Raw genomic sequence first — 17,980 nt, 5'->3', positions numbered from 1 at the left:
AGAGAAAAAAAAAATTATATAAATTTCAGTATTTTCTCTAATCGATGTGATATCTCACCGTCCACTCTTTTTAAGGGAGACGCTGACATATCGTCCAATGACTGACTCTAATACCATTTCTAATAGCTCAAGCCCACCGCTAGTAGATATTGTCCATTTTAGCCCTTGACGTATCGTCATCAGCTTTACAGTTTTAAAACGCGTCTGTTAGAGAGAAGTTTCCACACTTTTATAAGAAATGCTTAGTTCTCCCTCCAACTGATGTGAGATCTCACATATCATATCCTCAAAATCCTCTTTGTTCGAATGTGGTCTCGGTTCTTTCATGTAACCCTCGTTTACTCAAGTGTCCAACCGATGTGGAATAAACCAATCCAACTTAGATTATTCGAGCCATCTACTCATTTTTTTTAATTTGTTATCGAATAAATATATATATATATATATAAAAGTTAGGAGATATATGAAATGTTTCAAGAAGCCAAAAAGAATCAAATAATCAGAAATTAATATTTTATTTATTTATTAAAGTTAAGGCATTTAAATTAATAATTACATTAAAAGTTTGAATTGAATTACGTAATTTCTTTGAAATTATTATCCAAAAAATGAATTTAAATGTTCCTAAGCGCCAACCCATACCCCCAAAAATGCAAGCATGTTCTACGTGGTCACTCTTAAAACCATTTATTTAAATATTAATATTATATACTCAAAGAAAATATTTAATATTTAATATTATATAATACTTTTGATATTAATTGTTTATTTAAAACCATTTATTTAAATATTAATATTATATAATACTTTTGATATTAATTATTCAGATTTGACAACTAAACTTTTTGATATATTGAAGCTCTTCAATTTGTGTTCTAAGTCCACTTTGTATGTGTGTTTTCTTCTAAACCACACACAATAAAACTAAATTAGTTGTAAAAAAAAATCAATTAATTTATTTAGATATTAATATCAAAATTTCATCAAATTATGGAAAAATACGTTTAGAGTTGGCCGAGTAAATAGGAATCGAAGCTTAAAGTTTTTTAATTGTGACTCGAATACTGAACCAATGTATATGGGAGTCTCTTCGAACCAAAGCTTGTGAAAAAATTATTGAAATGACTCAGCATAATTTTTAGGCATTTTAACTCAATTAAAATAAAAGGTTGAATTTCATTTATTATTTAATTTTTTAAAATCTAATTTCTTTTCTCCAACAAGGTACAAGCTGATTTGTATAAATTAATAAATTAATAATTTAATAATGTGGGTGTCCTTAGCAACGATTTGATGTAATCTAATGTATTAAACTGCCCAATTGTGTATTCAATATTTTTCTCTCCACACCCACACGTAACGCTTCATTATTTGTTTTTATTATATACTTTTCTTCACATGTCCTTTGCCAGCTCCACATCTTTTCTGGACTTTGATGTATTTTATTTCTTATATTACAATTTGATTTCATATATATATAATATGTTAATTTTGGCTCTTTGCTTAATTTCCAACACATTAAAATTAAAATTTCACCAATGAGATCTTCAAAATATATCTATATATTGCATATTATTTGTAATATTTATTTAATTTCAATAACGATTCAGCTCTATTACATCTCAGAGTAATTTAGAAGATAAAAGTACTTTTGATATTTTTATATCATTTTAAGTAACAATCCATATCCAGAATTCAGAATCTTGATTTAGTACTTAATAGCCCCGACACTCCCCTACATCCCTTGTAACATGACCACGTTACTTTCTTCTCGTTGCTAAGAGTGAAAACCGTCCCCATAAATAAAAAAAAAAAAAATAAAATTCAAATATTTGTAATAATTATTTCTTCCTATTAATTGTCCATGTGTATATATTAATTATCGAGGTGTAATGAATATCTTAAAGATCAACATTCTCAAAGTCCTAACTTAATAATTTAAATTTTTTATATGCTTATAATTTAATAAAAGTACGAAAAATAAGATAATTTATGTGGAATATGTTAAAAAAAAAAAAGCACTTGTTTTATATAATAATAAATAAATAAATAAATAAAATAAATGCACTTTCTTTCCCCATAACTTCTCTCTACGGTGGCCGATTGATTTTGGGCTCATGTTTTCACGTGCTTCCCATATGCTAAAGTTTTGTGTTTATTTTGGATTTTTTCTAACCAATTATTTAATCCACCTCCTTATATTATGATCCTTATCGATTTTATTATTTTCATCGGTGGATTTTTTATTTTATTTGTTCATTTCCAAAATATAATTAAAATTGTAAATAAACACGTATTTTCTAACAAAATATCAGATAATTGAATTAAATAAATACAATTAAATTGGATTATTGTAACATAATTATATTTATTATTTGTTCACTAAATAATGAACCCTTTTCCAAAATTATATTCCAATAATCTAGGACGAATTTAATAATTTAAATAGAAAAATATTTTTGTTAATAAAAAAATAGAAGTGGCAATTCCGAAGGGAAATACGATATATCGCGATACGATAAATTGATTGGTGGGCCTGGAAATTCGTCGAGATTTTGCGATATAAAAATGGGCCTTTTCCACCCACCATTTCTCCCTACACCTACACCTTCCCTTCTCTCTCATTCTGTTAACTGAAAAATACAAGGCAATAATGGAACGCCAAGAGGCAGGGTATCATCAGGCGGCGGAGGCGGCGGCGGCGGCGGAGGAATCGAGGTTCCGGCGTATCTGTGTCTTCTGCGGCAGCAGCGCCGGCAAGAATCCGAGCTATCAAACTGCCGCCATTGAACTTGGAAAGGAACTGGTACTTGAATTTTTCCTCTTCATTGAATTATTTATGAAATTAAATAATATTTAATCGAGAAATGAAATCGCAGGTGGAAAGGAACATTGACCTTGTTTATGGCGGAGGAAGCATTGGGCTTATGGGCTTAGTTTCTCAAGCCGTTTACGATGGAGGACGCCACGTGTTAGGGTATCATTGGCTCTCTCTGTCTCATCTCTCTCCCTCTCTCTCTCTCTCTCTCTCTCTCTCCGGTTTTATTCAATTTGGGTTTGTTTTGTTGCAGAGTGATTCCAAAATCCCTCATGCCCAGAGAGGTAATTTCACTTATTTTTTAATTTAATTTGAGGCAAAAAAAAAATGTAATTAATTATTTTTAATTTTATTATATTTATTTTCAGATCACCGGAGAGACGATCGGAGAAGTAAGAGCTGTATCTGGAATGCACCAACGGAAAGCGGAGATGGCTCGTCATGCTGATGCATTTATTGCCTTACCTGGTACTTATACTTCTTACTATTTGCATTTCCACCCCCTAATTTTCTTCATTTTACAAAACATTCCCAATTTTATTTACTGACAGGTGGCTACGGAACATTGGAAGAACTCTTGGAAGTCATCACTTGGGCTCAGTTGGGCATCCACCAAAAACCGGTAAAATAAAATAAATATATTTTTTATTTTATTTTAATTCAATAAAATTAAATTAATTAAAATAAATATTTCAGGTGGGTTTGCTGAACGTGGATGGCTACTATAACTCGCTCTTATCATTCATTGACAAAGCAGTTGACGAAGGATTCGTATCCCCAGCTGCCCGTAGCATAATAGTTGCTGCCCAAACTGCCCATGAGCTCATTTCCAAGCTAGAGGTACACATATATATTATTTCAAAAATTTCAATATAATTAATTATTTATAAATATTTATTATATAAATAATAAATTTTTGTACTAAGATTTATTATTATTATTATTATTATTTTAAACTTTCACACGTCATTGATGGGGCCCACACAATCACATAATCAGAGTCTGATTTGTATTTGTGATCAGGAGTATGTGCCAAAGCATTCTGACGTGGCATCAAGGTTAAACTGGGAAATGGAACAACAATTAGGATATACTACAAAGTTAGACATTGCTCGTTAGCTTTATTAGTAGCCACATGTATAGATTAATCACCGTAGATTAAATCTGATCAGAAAGTTGCTTTGTAATATTTTATAATTTTTTCCACTCCGGATTTATTTATCAAATAGGAAGCTAACTGTCTTGAATTTTAAAAATATTTTCAAAGAGTTGATGACTAGTCTTATTTTTTACGAGCTAGTGAATTTGTAAAGTACGATATGACAATTGCCTGTACTTGTCCGACCCAACGTCCGTGAACAAATACAACAACGTCACATCACAGCTCACCTTTGTTGCAACGAATTATTGAAACCGAGACGACCAAAAAGGATAGAAATGTAATCCACTTTTTAAAGAGGGGGGAGAGGGGAAAGGGACAGTAGTAGTGGGAGTGACTGTAGGAGAAGATATAATTTGAATTAATCATATTACATTAAGATGGATATGTTTGAGAAAAGAGAAAGGGAAAGAGCAAGAAATGTCGTTGCTTTGGGACAAAGACATTGTACTAAAAAGAGGTTCACGTGGGCGTGGCTTTTGCTTCATAATTAAATTTTTTACCTAAAATAAAAATAAATAAAAGAACAGTTTTTGGGACATCAAAACTTAAAACCTTCCAAATCTTGCTGTGTTGTTTGACCATGTCTGTCGTTTTAGTTCCACTTTTCGACAACCATTTGCTGATAACCTCACGTGTTTGTCACATTTTTCCAAAGAATTCGACTCGGGATGACGTCTAGACATATGAGTCATGTCGATGGAGATCGAGATGACAAGAAGAGATGCGACGTTGTGTTGATAGACCTTGGACCCGATCAAAGGTTGCAAGGTCGAGCAAAATGACTTGGCCTAATGTAGAGGCAAGTCAGTTGTGTCGTAGATGATTGAACCTGTATGCACAATTGGTGTGTGTGGTCAAACAAGTTTGGATTTTGCACAAGTGATGTTCGACTGACGAAAATAAATCTCGCCTAAGGTCCAAGAACTCGAATTTGTTTGTGAGAATAGTTTTCATTCTTAGAAACAGTTCAATATAAGTAAATAATATGGTCATGTCACAAAGGGTGAAGAAGAATATCGGGCATATTCATTGTCAAATCGAATTTCAAATTTTGATATAAAGCATTATATTAGCATGTTGAAAGAACTCGGGTCGGTTCGTGGGGTAGTCTTCGTTCTTAGAAATAATTCAAAATTAGTAGGTAACATCGTTGTGTCGCACGGAAAAATATAGGGGTCATTGAGTGTCAGATTCGGATTCCATATCCTAATCTGGATTTTGGATATGAGACATTACATTAATATGCTAAAAGAACTCGAATTAGGTTATACTCAGGTATATAAACTTTTACAGGGAGAATGTCATACCAATATTAAAATCAAAAATATAATCGCATCATACATTTTCCTTTTGAATTATTATCGATCACATCAGATTAAATTAACTATTAAATATGTCATATCATCATTTATCATACAAAATCACAATTCAAAATTTAAAAACTTGATATTCAAGAACAAAATAAACCATCATAAAACTTCAATAATTGAATTCATAATGATGATTTTTAGTAGACAATAAATTAGAACCGCAAAAGAAAATAGCGATAAAATAGATATGAATAGCTTTAATAGAGAATCGTTTTTGGTCGAGGTGAGGGTTTGTTCAGATGGTCCGGTCATTACACTACCTAGACCATTATATAATATATACATACATATATACATACATACATATATATATATATATATATATATATATAATTTATTTATAATATAATAGAATGAAAGGCATTTTTCAACTCATTCTCCGCCTTAAACCCTGAAATTCTAACTGTTTACGCCTCCACAGGCGGCGGCGCCACTGCTTTTGCCGGCGCCTTTGTATAACGTATTTATTCAAATGATTGGCTTCTGCATATGCGGCGTCGTTTCGGCTGAGGTGGCATTCTTTTTCCCTTTTTTATTTTTTATTTTTAAGTTTAATAGATAAGCTTTTAACCAGACCCATGATTCTCTGGGCATCGGTCCATTTATATGAGCCAGAAGCCCAACACGTTTTAGTTTATATATATATTATATATATATATATATTTATTTATTTATTTAATGGGTGGATAGACGTATATGAGCCCATTGTCGGTATATATTTAAAAAAAATGATTTAGTAATTTTAGAAATAAAGATATTGAGATATTTTAGAAAATGAGTATTTTAAGAAAATAATTTACGTGTCTAGCACCCTACCCAGGTTTATATCTCGAATAATCTCAAGTAAATCAAAATGTAGTAATATTGTACTGAGTATCTTGTAATCTCCTATCGATTGGTCTTACCGACAGTAACCTTAATTTTTTTTAACTTTTTACTGTATCACATTTTCATCTTAAATTTAACAAGGAGGCTAACAGTAAAATTGATAATGACGGTTGACGCTATGGATCTATTTCGGGAGCTCAAGTACATTAGGATTAAGAAACACGAACTTAGTCGGAGGATTTAGCCGTGAAATCGTAAGAATTAAATGTATGAAAATAAAAGCATTGGTGAAATTTGGGCAAAAAATGAAATGTTGGAGGTGAATGTCTTATGAATGTAGAGAGGTATTGGATACTTTGCCCATACAAAATGTCTATCGCTGATACTTTACTCAATTTAATTGGTAACTGAATCGCTCCCAATTTATCATTAGTATTTATTCTTATCCCGCCTGTGACCTTACATAACTCACAAGCCAATAATTATTTTGGATAAATTTAGATAATAAAATAAAAAATAACTAAAATAATAATGATATTATGTAATTTAAATATATTTTTAAAAATATTATAAATAAATACGTATAAACTTTGTTAACCTAAATATAATTCAATTGAATTATGAAAAAATGATTGAATTATAAAAGGTTATATTACTATCAGACAGACGTTCTCCACAATGGTATGATATATTCTGATGATTTTGTTCTTCAAATGTCCCATCTCGAGAGAGAGTATTCATTGATTATAAATCTATGATCATTCCTTAAATTAGTTCGATGTGAGACTTTCTTCATCCAACAACTACGTCATAAATATTATATTTTTTAAATAAATTATATCGACTGCACGTTAATAAATATTTTCTTTGTTAAATTTAATTAAGTGATAATTTGTGATTTTTTTGTAATTATGAAAAATCCAAACTGAAGGTGAAAGAATGAAAAATAAAATTGTAATTATTATTTTATTCCACAAATTTGTATAATCTGAAAACAAAATTAAAAGTTAAAAATATAATTAAATGGAAGTAAAAATTAAAACAATTTAAGGTGAGGATTGCAACATTGGTCGAGATTAATTTAAAATTTATTATTAAAATTAATATTTTATTTAATTATAAATTATTATTTTATTTAATTATAAATTATTATCCACGAGATTAGATGAAAGCGCCAAAAAGGCAATCTCTGTTCGCATGCCGGACGGTTACGTTCTATTTTGTTGTGCTCCCTCTCTCCCCACCATATAAATAGCCCCACCAACGCACTCGAGAAACGCAGCTCAAATTTTTCGTTGACGTTCTGTTTGGCGCCAATTAAAATTAAACAGAGGCGGGAGAACGGAGAAACACGGAGAGCTCTCCGTGGTTTTCTAATTGACCTAAGCGCCGCCGCCAACGACGAAGACGATCGTCTCTGTATCATTCCCGATCGTACTGTAGTTCGTCGTTTTTCTGCTTTCTTCCGGATTGAGTTTCGATCATTTCTATCTTGTTTTCGGCTGCTTTTATTCTCTGTTTGTCTAGACTGTATTCTGGACATTTCAGAGGTATTTATCGACTTCTTTCTCACTAGTCTTGATTTTTGTTAACTTGATTGTTGATTCGCTTACTAGTATTGCATGAACTTATCCTGTGCTATGGATTTTATCTTTCTTTTCAATTTTCTGGTTGTTGCTTGGACACGATTTTGTTTACCGGTTTCAGAATCTGATGATGATTGATTTTCGGCTAAATAATGTATTCTTTTGCGTCCGAGTATTTCTTCTTTTTCAATTATGAAATCTCATGAGGTTCATCGTTATGCGTTGCCGATGTTGGGGAAAATTTTGCTTTGAGTGCTATTTTTTTGCTCACGGAAAGTGAAGTATAGCTTGTATTCGCGTGTATGCCTTTATCCTTTGTGCATTCCATTGATACACCATAATCGAATATGTTTTATGTTCTTGTACAAAATTGTGTGGTTTAATCTGGTTTTGTATACTTCGATTTTTCCATCTGAATCATTCCCGACCGTACTGTAGTTCGTTGTTTTTCTGCTTTCTTCCGGATTGAGTTTCGATCAATTCTATCTTGTTTTCGGCTGCTTTTATTCTCTGTTTGTCTAGACTGTATTCTGGACGCTTCAGAGGTATTTATCGGCTTCTCTCTCGCTAGTCTTGATTTTTGTTAACTTGATTGTTGATTCGCTAACTAGTATTGCATGAACTTATCCTCTGCTATGGATTTTATCTTTCTTTTCAATTTTCTGATTGTTGCTTGGACTCAATTTTGTTTACCTGTTTCGGAATCTGGTGATGATTGATTTTCGGCTAAATAGTGAATTCTTTTCCGTCTGAGTATTTCTTCTTTCTCAATTATGAAATCTCCTGTGGTTCATCGTTATGCGTCGCCGATTTTGGAGGAATTTTTGCTTTGAGTGCTATTTTTTTTTTCTCACGGAAAGTGAAGGAAGTATAGCTTGTATTCGTGTGTATGCCTTATCCTTTGTGCATTCCATTGATACACCATAATCGAATATGTTTTATGTCTTTTCTCGTACAAAATTGTGTGGTTTAATCTGGTTTTGTATACTTTCATTTTTCTATTTGAATTGTGCTGCCTATTCACTTTCTCGGATCATAAAATGCTTCCTTCTATATTAAAGAATTAATTGTACGTTTATGCTTTAGGAATCATTGAATTGATCAGTTTCTATAACTCTTTGTTTCTTTCTTTTCTTTTTTTTTTTCCTTTTTTTTTTTTCAAATCTTAGGTCCCTACAAAATGATAGGAGCACTAATCACCAGAGGACTCACGTATGTTTTGTTTATAATTATACTCATTTATATGTTCGAAATTCTCTCTCTATAAATTATGTTTTTCATGTTCTAAGATCAAGTTTCATCGTGGTGATAGGATGATTTTGGGATATGCCTATCCGGCTTATGAGTGTTACAAAACTGTCGAAACCAGTCAGCCACAGATTGAGCAACTTCATTATTGGTGCCAGTACTGGTATGATGTTGCACTCTTCAAATTTCACTGATATTGGTTTTACAATAATATCATTTAATTTCTTGATTTTGAAAATCTCTTTGTGGATGCAGGATTCTGGTGGCTATATTGACGATTCTCGAGAGAATTGGTGATTCTTTTATTTCATGGTAGGATTTGGAGGATTCTTTCATTTTAATTTTAAGTATAATAGAAGTGAATGTTTGGAATTAGAAATGAAAAATCATCTATCCTTGATTTTTTTAAAACGAAAATGTGTATTTTATTATAAAAAGTTATTCGGATTTGAATGGTTTCCTTTTAGCTTCAAATATTCTCAAAACTACTATTTTTTTTTTTATTATTGAAAATAAATATTCATATAACCTTCTTCTGAGTCAGTTAATTTTTATAGGATTTGTCTTTAAGATATTTATTTACGAATGTTACTGGATGAAAGTCTTACGTCAGCTAATTTAGAGAATGATCATGAGTTTATAATCAAGAAATACTATTTCTATTGGTATGAAATCTTTTGGGGAAAGTTTAATCAAAACCACGAGAATTTAGGTTCAAAGTGGACAATATCATACTATGTATCATTTTTAGCATAGTTTTGCAAAATAATCCTTCCATTTTTCTTAAGATTAGCAACATTTTTCTTTGGCTCGAAAGGTTTCCATTCTATAATGAAGCAAAGTTGGCATTCTTCGTTTATCTGTGGCATCCAAAAACAAAGGTATGAGGAAGGTAATATCGATATGTTAAGCATATACAATCTTATATATGTTTGAATATTAGTAAATATGATACGAAACATATTGATGTGGATAATTATTTTTAGAGAAAAAAATTATAAATATAAATAGTTATGAAAAATATTTCAATTAACAAATAAACCTTTGGTACTTTTTAAATAAATTTATTTAAATTTCATTCCATTATTAAACTTTTTTTTTTTTATATATATTTCATCAAATTTTTAATAATTTATAAACATATAGAATTATTGATAAAAATGTTAGAACAGTTTGAGGTATTTCATATTTACTTTTTAATGCAAATATGGTATGTACTGTCAGGGAGCGAACCATGTGTATGATTCATTTTTCAGACCATATGTTTCAAAGCACGAGCCTCATATTGACCGCAGCTTGACGGAATTCAAGCTCAAGGCTAGTGATACTGCTTTTATCTACTTTCAAAGAGCTGCCTCCTACTTTCAAACAACATTGTTCGATATATTTGCAAAGTTCGCTCATCAATCGACCACCCCTGCTGCTCCCAAGGTAATAAACGCAACACCATGATTTTCATATTATTTTACTTAAAGATACACACCACTCTATATGCCATCACTAAAATTAGAACATGATATTATCGAGTAAAACTGAATGCACTATTTTAGAACTCGTAAGTAAAACAAAAACATAGTTTTGCTTTTTTAAAAACATAAAAAATAAAAAATAAAAAATAAAAAAACAGAAAAGGAAAACATGATATTATCGAGTTCAATTTAAAATTTTCCAAAGTTCCCTGCCTAGTTTCTATACTGTTATTTAGCAGCTACTTTTCGCATGCAAGAGTATATACAAAAAAGAGCATATTATTTTATACATACTGAACTTTTTAAAAAAAAAAATTAATTAAATTATCACATGCAAGATGCATGTTAGTATATATATCCTTCTTTAATAATGATTATCAATTTTGATCTTTTAAATGTTTTCTCATGTAATTTACACAAAATTAACTTTTAAAGATTATGTTGTATGTCCTTAAAATTAGGGAAGTTTAAGTTGCTTTTGACTTATTTTTTAGTTTAACCATTTTTTCTTAAAATATTTTTGAAAATATGCTTTTTTTTTATTTTTTTTTTAGAAGAGTTTTGTTTGCATATTTGTCTAGTACAGTGATTATACTCGTAACATATTTCTTACGTTCTTTGGTTTTTTTTTTTCATTTTTTTTTTCAGTTTAAATCCACTTTTTAGAATAGTCATCTCTAAATGTTTCACTGAGTTTGTAGATCAATTTATTTTTTAAAACATATTTTTAATCGTTTTAATTTATTTTTAAAACTATATTAAACACCTTTTCAGTAGTCATCATCTAAAAAAGGCTCTGAAGTGGAGAAACTAATTGTTTGAAAATTTATTAAGAGTTTTTTTTAGGAAAGAAATTATGATATTAACTATTTTTTTATTTTCTAAAAGAGAAAGAAACATTTTGTTTATTCATAAACTTTTTTTATTTTTATTTTTATTTTCTTCGCTTTAGTTTTTAAAAACGAAATGTAGGAATCTAATTGACCCATAAATCTTTTTCTTCTCACCCTCACAAAATTAATCTATTTGTTATTCTCTATTATTAAAATTAACAAAAGAAAATAAACATTTTTTTTTTTTTTGTAAATAAAAAATAATAGTAAATAAACCTGATGAATCCGGCTCCCCTCCCAGTTTTTTTTGTAAATCCAATTGCGATAACAATGTGATACAAATGAGATTTGATAACAGCCACAGAAGCAACCATCAACGGGAAATGAAAAGGAGGAAGCTAAAGAGGAATGAGAGGACAATGCTAGAAACAGAAACAAAACATTCAGACCAATAAATTATACCCTAAACTTTCTTCCAAAAAGAAAACGTTGATGGAATAAAAAACAGTCCGAGAAAACTCTGTACTATAAAATCTATTACAAACTCATTTACCAATATTGTAAAAAATGATAAATATATTACTTCTTCTTTCAACACCCCTCTCTCTTCTAATCTATTTTTTTCTCAAATTCAACCTTAAAAAACATCATCTAACACATCTTTAAACTTTTATTTTTGTATTTCAATCTCTCTAACTATCATTTTTGTGTTCAATGACACATTTGACCCTAAAATTTAAATTTTGTATAAAATATATTTTTTATTTTTTAAAAAATGTTTAATAAGTCAATAATTTAATTTTAGAGACCTTTATAAACTCAAAGAACTATAAACACAAAAATTTAAATTTTAATAGTATATTAAAAACTTTTAAAATTTAAAATCTTATTAGATACATCCTTAAAACTTAAAAATTTAAGGGCTAAACTTGTAATTTAACCTAGAAATCATGTTAAGTAGAGGAATTTGACTACTAATATGCTATTCGTAAGGGAGCAACTAAAATTCCTAAGTTAGAAATAGAAATATCATAAAACTCATAAAGCAAAACAAAGCCTTTTCTTAGTATAACACATTCGTTTCAAAGTCTAAACAGCAAATTCATGAATTACAATATGAATGAATGAGGAGATATATAGCACAAACAATAATCCTAAGCATTTAGAAAGAGTAAGGAAATAGAGAGCTGAAAGTAGAGGGATACTCGGCATACCTCTTCCCGACAAAAATGCTGTTGAGAATACACATAAACACTTCATATCCTTTGAGTTGAGAGTTGTTGATTCACACTTTTGTTATTACTCTCTTTATTATCTGAGGAATTCCATCGGACGTAATTTTCTGTAAGAAATGGAAAAAATTGTGTCGTGCTCCATTAAAAAACCAGAGGCCATTGAATTGTTGGTCTTCAAGAACATTTTAAAAGTTGTGTTCTTCACCCCATAAATGCGTAATGCTCACTTGAGAATGTGATTGAAACCAATAATCATCGTCCATCTGCAAAAACAGAGCAAAATTTTCCACCTAACAATGAGATATCTGTGAAAAACATTGAATTCATGCGGCTTTTGGCTTTGAAATTCGACCTACATTATTATATAAAGGTAAAATTCTCTGCATTCCCTGAAACTCTTGGAAAGAAGAACAATAAGTATCTTTGGTAGATATCTTATGATTCTTCTGTAGTTCAGAGGACACTTTCTCTTGGTGGAAAGTGCTTTCTTCCAGCTCTTGTTTTTCAGCCCTACAGGAATGAAAAAATGCATTATGTTTGAGATGGATATTCGAAAGGCGAAGCGGAATCTCAAGACGAATATCATGAACTTGTATACCAAATGAACTCTGAGAAAGAAGAGGCTGGCATGGGAGGGTTAGGTACCACGAATCTCTAAAATGGCATGATATTGTCCACTTTGAGCATAAGCTCTCATAGGTTTGCTTTCGGCTTTCCCAAAAGGCCTCATACCAATGGAGATGTATTCTATAAACCTATGATCATTCCCCAATGTGGGACTCCCTCCCAACAATCCTCCTCTCGAACAAAGTACACCATAGAGCCTCCCCTAAGGTCTATGTAGCCTTCAACCAGCCTCCATTTAATTGAAGCTCAACTCCTTTCTCTGGAGCCCTCAAACAAAGTACAACCTATGTTCGACACTTGAGTCACTTTTGACTACACTTTCGAGGCTAACAACTTCTTTGTTCTAACACTTGAGGATTCGAAGAACTGAGTTTGTAGCAGTATATAAGATGTCAGAATGGTATAATACCTCAAGAGGTACAAATCAATCGGCCCAGTGGTGCTTCTGATGATCAGTCTACACTGCCTCTCAGAAAAACAAGCCTCCTGGTTTATATAGGAAACCATCAATGAGAAGCTAATGCTAATGGGTTAAAGAAATTGGCAAAATCTATAAATTTATGATGATGAATACCTCATCCGGATCGGGCACTTCAATAAAGCTAGCTTGGGGGGCTTTAACTGCTATAAGTGTCTGATTCTAATCCATCAGTTACAGGAAAATAGTGAGTTAAAGGAGAAGATTGTTCGATTTCCTAAATTCATAAAAATTACCAAAGCTCAGGAAAAATAACCTTGAAGCAAGGAATCTGCAAGATGTCTTCTTCTGTTATGAAAAGATTCCTGATAGTCCAGGAGGGACAGATATTAAAGGAAAGAAGCAAAATGTGTCGTTGATATGAGTAAAAAGTTTGAGGGGATGAACTTACTTTCTGTGATTTTCATTTTCCTCGAGATTTCTCAGAAGTTCTTGCTTCATCCTGCATAAAAATGCATCAGTGGAGCCCATTTTTTTTCTCTTTTCTCTTCTTATTTGTAAGGAAAAATGGTCCGAGTTTCCAAAGCCTAACAAACCTTATAAGTTCATCAAGTCTGCGTTCATCTGCATACAAACTCTTAACTTCAGCCTGCAATAAGATCCCAACATAATGAACAATTTAGAATTTGCAGATTGTGAGTACGAATCTTGGAGTTAGAAGGGCAAAGCCACTTTTATTAGTCTTGTACCAGTTATAGTATTCTGCCGACTGATATTTTTCATCATATCCATTGGACTATACTAAATCTTCAGCAATATGCGTTATTATCCGATTGGATTGAAATTTGTAAGAACATTGTCTACAAAAATCGCCCACTCTCACTGTAAACCCCAAACCCCTACATAAACCTCCCACACTCTTCCTTAGCCATATGCGTACGATCCCAAATGGTACCGTTTTCCATCATTACCTTCTCTAGAATAAGTATGAACAATTGGAGGCCTTACACTATGACATGTTGAGATGTCTATTCCTAAAATAATCAATGAATATACAAATCATGAGCAACAGAGACATTAAAAATTGAACAATAAAGTCACTAAGACTAAAATTCAAAGCACCTTAAATCTACCAACTTGATCGTTGAGCTCTTGAGCCTCATGCCTCACGCCTCCCCTGTTCAGAAGAGTTTAACTCATCACTCAGTGCACTTTATAGTTTCCAATGAAGCAATAAGGATAATGTGAATATAATTACTTCCAACGTATGTGATTCGTGGTGGTTTTTTCTATAAGCCCTATCCCTTCAAGAACATTTGTAATGTCATAAATCCTCCTCTTTTGAACCTGAATCAAACATAATTCTTAAATATCTTAATATAGAAAAATAAATAGTTAATACAACTATCAAAGTTGTAAAGGACAATAATCTCAGCTAACTATCCCTAAGACCTTCCGAAGAACAGAAAAAGATTATATACCTTTAATATGTCCGCCGTTTTATTTAGATCAAGCGTTCCATCTTCAGCCTCCTGAACTAACCTGATAAATTTTTTCGTCAAGAAGCCTGCCGATTAAAATATACAAATTTTCAAATCTCAACGGCCAGATCCAGTGTATTCGAGAAGATTTCATTAGATATTTGTTCACCTCAACTTTACCTAAAGAGCTGTCGTACCGACCGTTAGTAGATAGATTAGGACCATCAAGATGCTCTGCAACAAAAAGAAAAGCTAAGGAATAAAAAAAGAGAGAAACAAAATGTGCATATTGAACAGGCTAAGGCGAGAAATGAAATGCATATGCGATTAACATTAAGCAGTTGGATAGAAGGATACTGTGATTACCATCTGTAGATTTTTTAGTCCTGGACTTTGAATTTTTCTGCAACTTCAATTTTTTGTTTTGCTTTTCAGTTGCATTAGATACTGGTTCACAAGAAGAATCATTAGATCGCATCCTCTGTTCAGAGGCTACAGCTCGTTTGCTAGCCAAAGCATCAGAGTCATTAGTATCATATGTCCGTTTCAACTGCAAAAAGAAAATTGTTGATCCAATAAATGTTTACAGAGATGAGAAAAGAAATAGAAGTAAAATAGATCGATACACAGATCATCAACTCTGATATTTAAGAAACTAAAGACAATCATAAGAATATCGAAAAAATTGCTCGCTAATATCTTGCGACATTTATGCATAGGATCTTACAGAAAGGCACTCCACTGCGCTAAAATCGGAAACAGATTAAAATGGAAAAATTAAAAATCTATTAATAAAATTCAAGATACAAAAATTAAAATGTGTTCCAAATCTTGTCAGCTCAACTTAAGGCGAGAGAATTCCACTCGTGGCGAAGCATAACAATTGACACATTAATTAGCAGCTAATTAAATCAAAGTAGAAAATCGCGATCCAGATTCATAAATCTACCAATCTTCACTAAAAAAACCTCATAAACTCAAATATTGAATATAAATGCCGATCTTCAAACTTAAATGAATACTCAAACAAGATTGATCGCACACCGGAAATCAGAAAACAAACAGCAAAATGGATAAGATATCAAAGAAAAACAAGAAACTCACGTCGAGCATAGCAACTGTAGAATGTGCGTCGAGAGCAAGACGACCGTCGCAAGCGTTGGATTGATCCGACGGCGGAGAAGATCGATGATACTGACGGAAACACTGAGGAATAGGTTGAGCAAGAGAAGAAGAAGCAGAAGACGAAGACAAGGACATGTCGCCGCGATGGTGAGAGTGAGAAGGACGGAGATGTGATCGGAAATCGGAGTGTCCGTGACGGAGGAGGAGATCTTCGACGGCGTTCAACATCGGAGAAAATGGAGGAAAAAGGGAGGGAGTTCTGGAGGTTTTTGAAGATTGGAGGGAAAGAGAGAGAAGCAAGAAAGAAAAGTGAAGAGAGAGAGAAAGTAGTAGCGGAAGATTAATATATGGAAGGAATTAAAAAAAGGAGATCTGAAATATTACAAATTAATTTACAAGCACGCCATTTTCCAATAATCACTCCATCACATATTTTCACAATTTATTTATTTAATTAATTAATCTAATTAATAAATAAATAAATATAAAAATAAGTCCCCTTCAATTTTGCCCAATTTTGCTTTATCTGAATGTTTATTTGAATTAAATTTAAATATAAAAATAGTATTGTTTTCAAATAAAGACTAATTTATAAGTTGTCTTTTTCGTAATTTAGAAAAAAAAAAAAAAACAGCTAAAAGGTTAATAATAATAATAATAATAACAATATCAGTATAAATTTTGCTTTCAGGTTTGGATTATGCAAGAATTTGGGCCTTTGGGCTTTGGGCCTATATTATTTAGGCCCAATTGATGCATATAAAAAATTCAAATTGCATTAGAATGTAAAAAAAAAAAAAAATTACGAGGGTTTAATTGCAATACTGAATTAAATGAAGGGCTTAATTGCAAATATTAACAAAATACTCTGATTGAACTATGGCATGTTTGACAAAGTAGAGTGAGATTCAGTCGAATTAAAAAATCATTAAGAAATTCAAAAGTAATTTAATATCAAAAAGTCTGTTATTTTAAAATTAATATTACAAAATCAGTTCTTATAATTTTATTATATTTTGCTGATACATGCATCAGCAATTTGACTTTTTTATTATTCTGTCTATATTTATCTATTTATTTATTTATTTTTGGATAAAATAATGAGGTAAAAAATATTATACTTGCATGCTGTACGTTCCCAAAGAATCTCTCGTGCTGCGTGCTACATACCAAAACAATGTTGCTGGCCATTTTTTTACTTAAAAATAGAAAAAAATAATTAGTTTATTTATTGTTAACGTTGCAATAATTTTATATTCCGTGAGTCAGAAATGGACTAAAAATAAAAATATGCACCTTTATGATCCAACTCAGCCTATTTTTTTTTTCCTACTTTATTATTTAATTTAATAGGTCTCAGATAACTTTAAATTCTAATAGCAATAATATCATAAATAATTCACACCATAAGTATTATTTTAAAAATTCACTAACATTAAAAAAAAAAAAAAAATATAATGGCCCAGATCTACAGCTAACAGATATGTCCTCTTCCTGTTTGGGCTTTCCCTTGTGGAAGGTGCCCCTCAAAGCTTAAAGGTTTCCACACCCTTACGAAGGGTAGTTTGTTCTCTTGTGGGAGCTGCCCCGAAGGCTTTAAGGTTTCCACACTCTTTTATTCTCTTCCCCAACTAATGTAGGACATCACAATCCATCCCCCCCCTTTTCGGGGCCCAGCGTCTTTGCTGACACTCTTTTCTTCCTCCAACCGATTTGGAACCACCTTCAGATTCACCCCCTTTGGGGCAAGCATCCTCACTGACACTATTTCCTTCCTCCA

The 17,980-nt window shown here is 31.5% G+C and overlaps 3 protein-coding genes across 4 annotated transcripts; 2 read left to right on the top strand and 1 right to left on the bottom strand.

Annotated features, from left to right (window-relative positions):
* Positions 1-2,601: 2,601 nt before the first annotated feature.
* LOC111496313 (cytokinin riboside 5'-monophosphate phosphoribohydrolase LOG1-like) lies at positions 2,602-4,057 on the top strand. Its single transcript, XM_023146721.1, has 7 exons — positions 2,602-2,806; positions 2,880-2,977; positions 3,072-3,102; positions 3,187-3,286; positions 3,370-3,440; positions 3,515-3,658; positions 3,842-4,057. Exons 1-7 carry the CDS (start codon positions 2,654-2,656, stop codon positions 3,935-3,937), a joined length of 693 nt encoding a protein of 230 aa, XP_023002489.1. The 5' UTR covers positions 2,602-2,653; the 3' UTR covers positions 3,938-4,057.
* Positions 4,058-7,374: 3,317 nt separating this feature from the next.
* LOC111496338 (HVA22-like protein i) lies at positions 7,375-11,911 on the top strand. Of its 2 annotated transcripts, none has more exons than XM_023146754.1 (7): positions 7,375-7,728; positions 8,934-8,976; positions 9,077-9,175; positions 9,268-9,324; positions 9,830-9,893; positions 10,237-10,443; positions 11,673-11,911. In XM_023146754.1, exons 2-7 carry the CDS (start codon positions 8,945-8,947, stop codon positions 11,724-11,726), a joined length of 513 nt encoding a protein of 170 aa, XP_023002522.1. In that variant the 5' UTR covers positions 7,375-7,728; positions 8,934-8,944; the 3' UTR covers positions 11,727-11,911. The 2 variants fall into 2 exon arrangements, with proteins under 2 accessions (XP_023002522.1, XP_023002524.1); XM_023146756.1 differs by lacking the exon at positions 7,375-7,728 and adding an exon at positions 8,189-8,309.
* A 409-nt stretch (positions 11,912-12,320) lies between these two features.
* LOC111496229 (transcription factor E2FC-like) lies at positions 12,321-16,519 on the bottom strand. Its single transcript, XM_023146602.1, has 13 exons — positions 16,180-16,519; positions 15,442-15,625; positions 15,256-15,309; positions 15,076-15,161; positions 14,853-14,941; positions 14,717-14,771; positions 14,191-14,243; positions 14,046-14,096; positions 13,911-13,959; positions 13,751-13,816; positions 13,586-13,662; positions 12,906-13,059; positions 12,321-12,812 (listed from the first exon to the last, which is right to left on the bottom strand). The coding sequence occupies exons 1-13, from the start codon at positions 16,426-16,428 to the stop codon at positions 12,735-12,737; spliced, it is 1,245 nt and encodes a 414-aa protein (XP_023002370.1). The 5' UTR covers positions 16,429-16,519; the 3' UTR covers positions 12,321-12,734.
* Between the last annotated feature and the right edge of the window lie 1,461 nt (positions 16,520-17,980).

The sequence above is a fragment of the Cucurbita maxima genome, unplaced genomic scaffold (assembly GCF_002738345.1).
Source record: "Cucurbita maxima cultivar Rimu unplaced genomic scaffold, Cmax_1.0 Cma_Scf00022, whole genome shotgun sequence".
Lineage (NCBI taxonomy): Eukaryota > Viridiplantae > Streptophyta > Magnoliopsida > Cucurbitales > Cucurbitaceae > Cucurbita > Cucurbita maxima.
The sequence above is the reverse complement of the archived record's forward strand: the minus strand, read 5'-3'. Positions and strand labels throughout refer to the sequence as shown.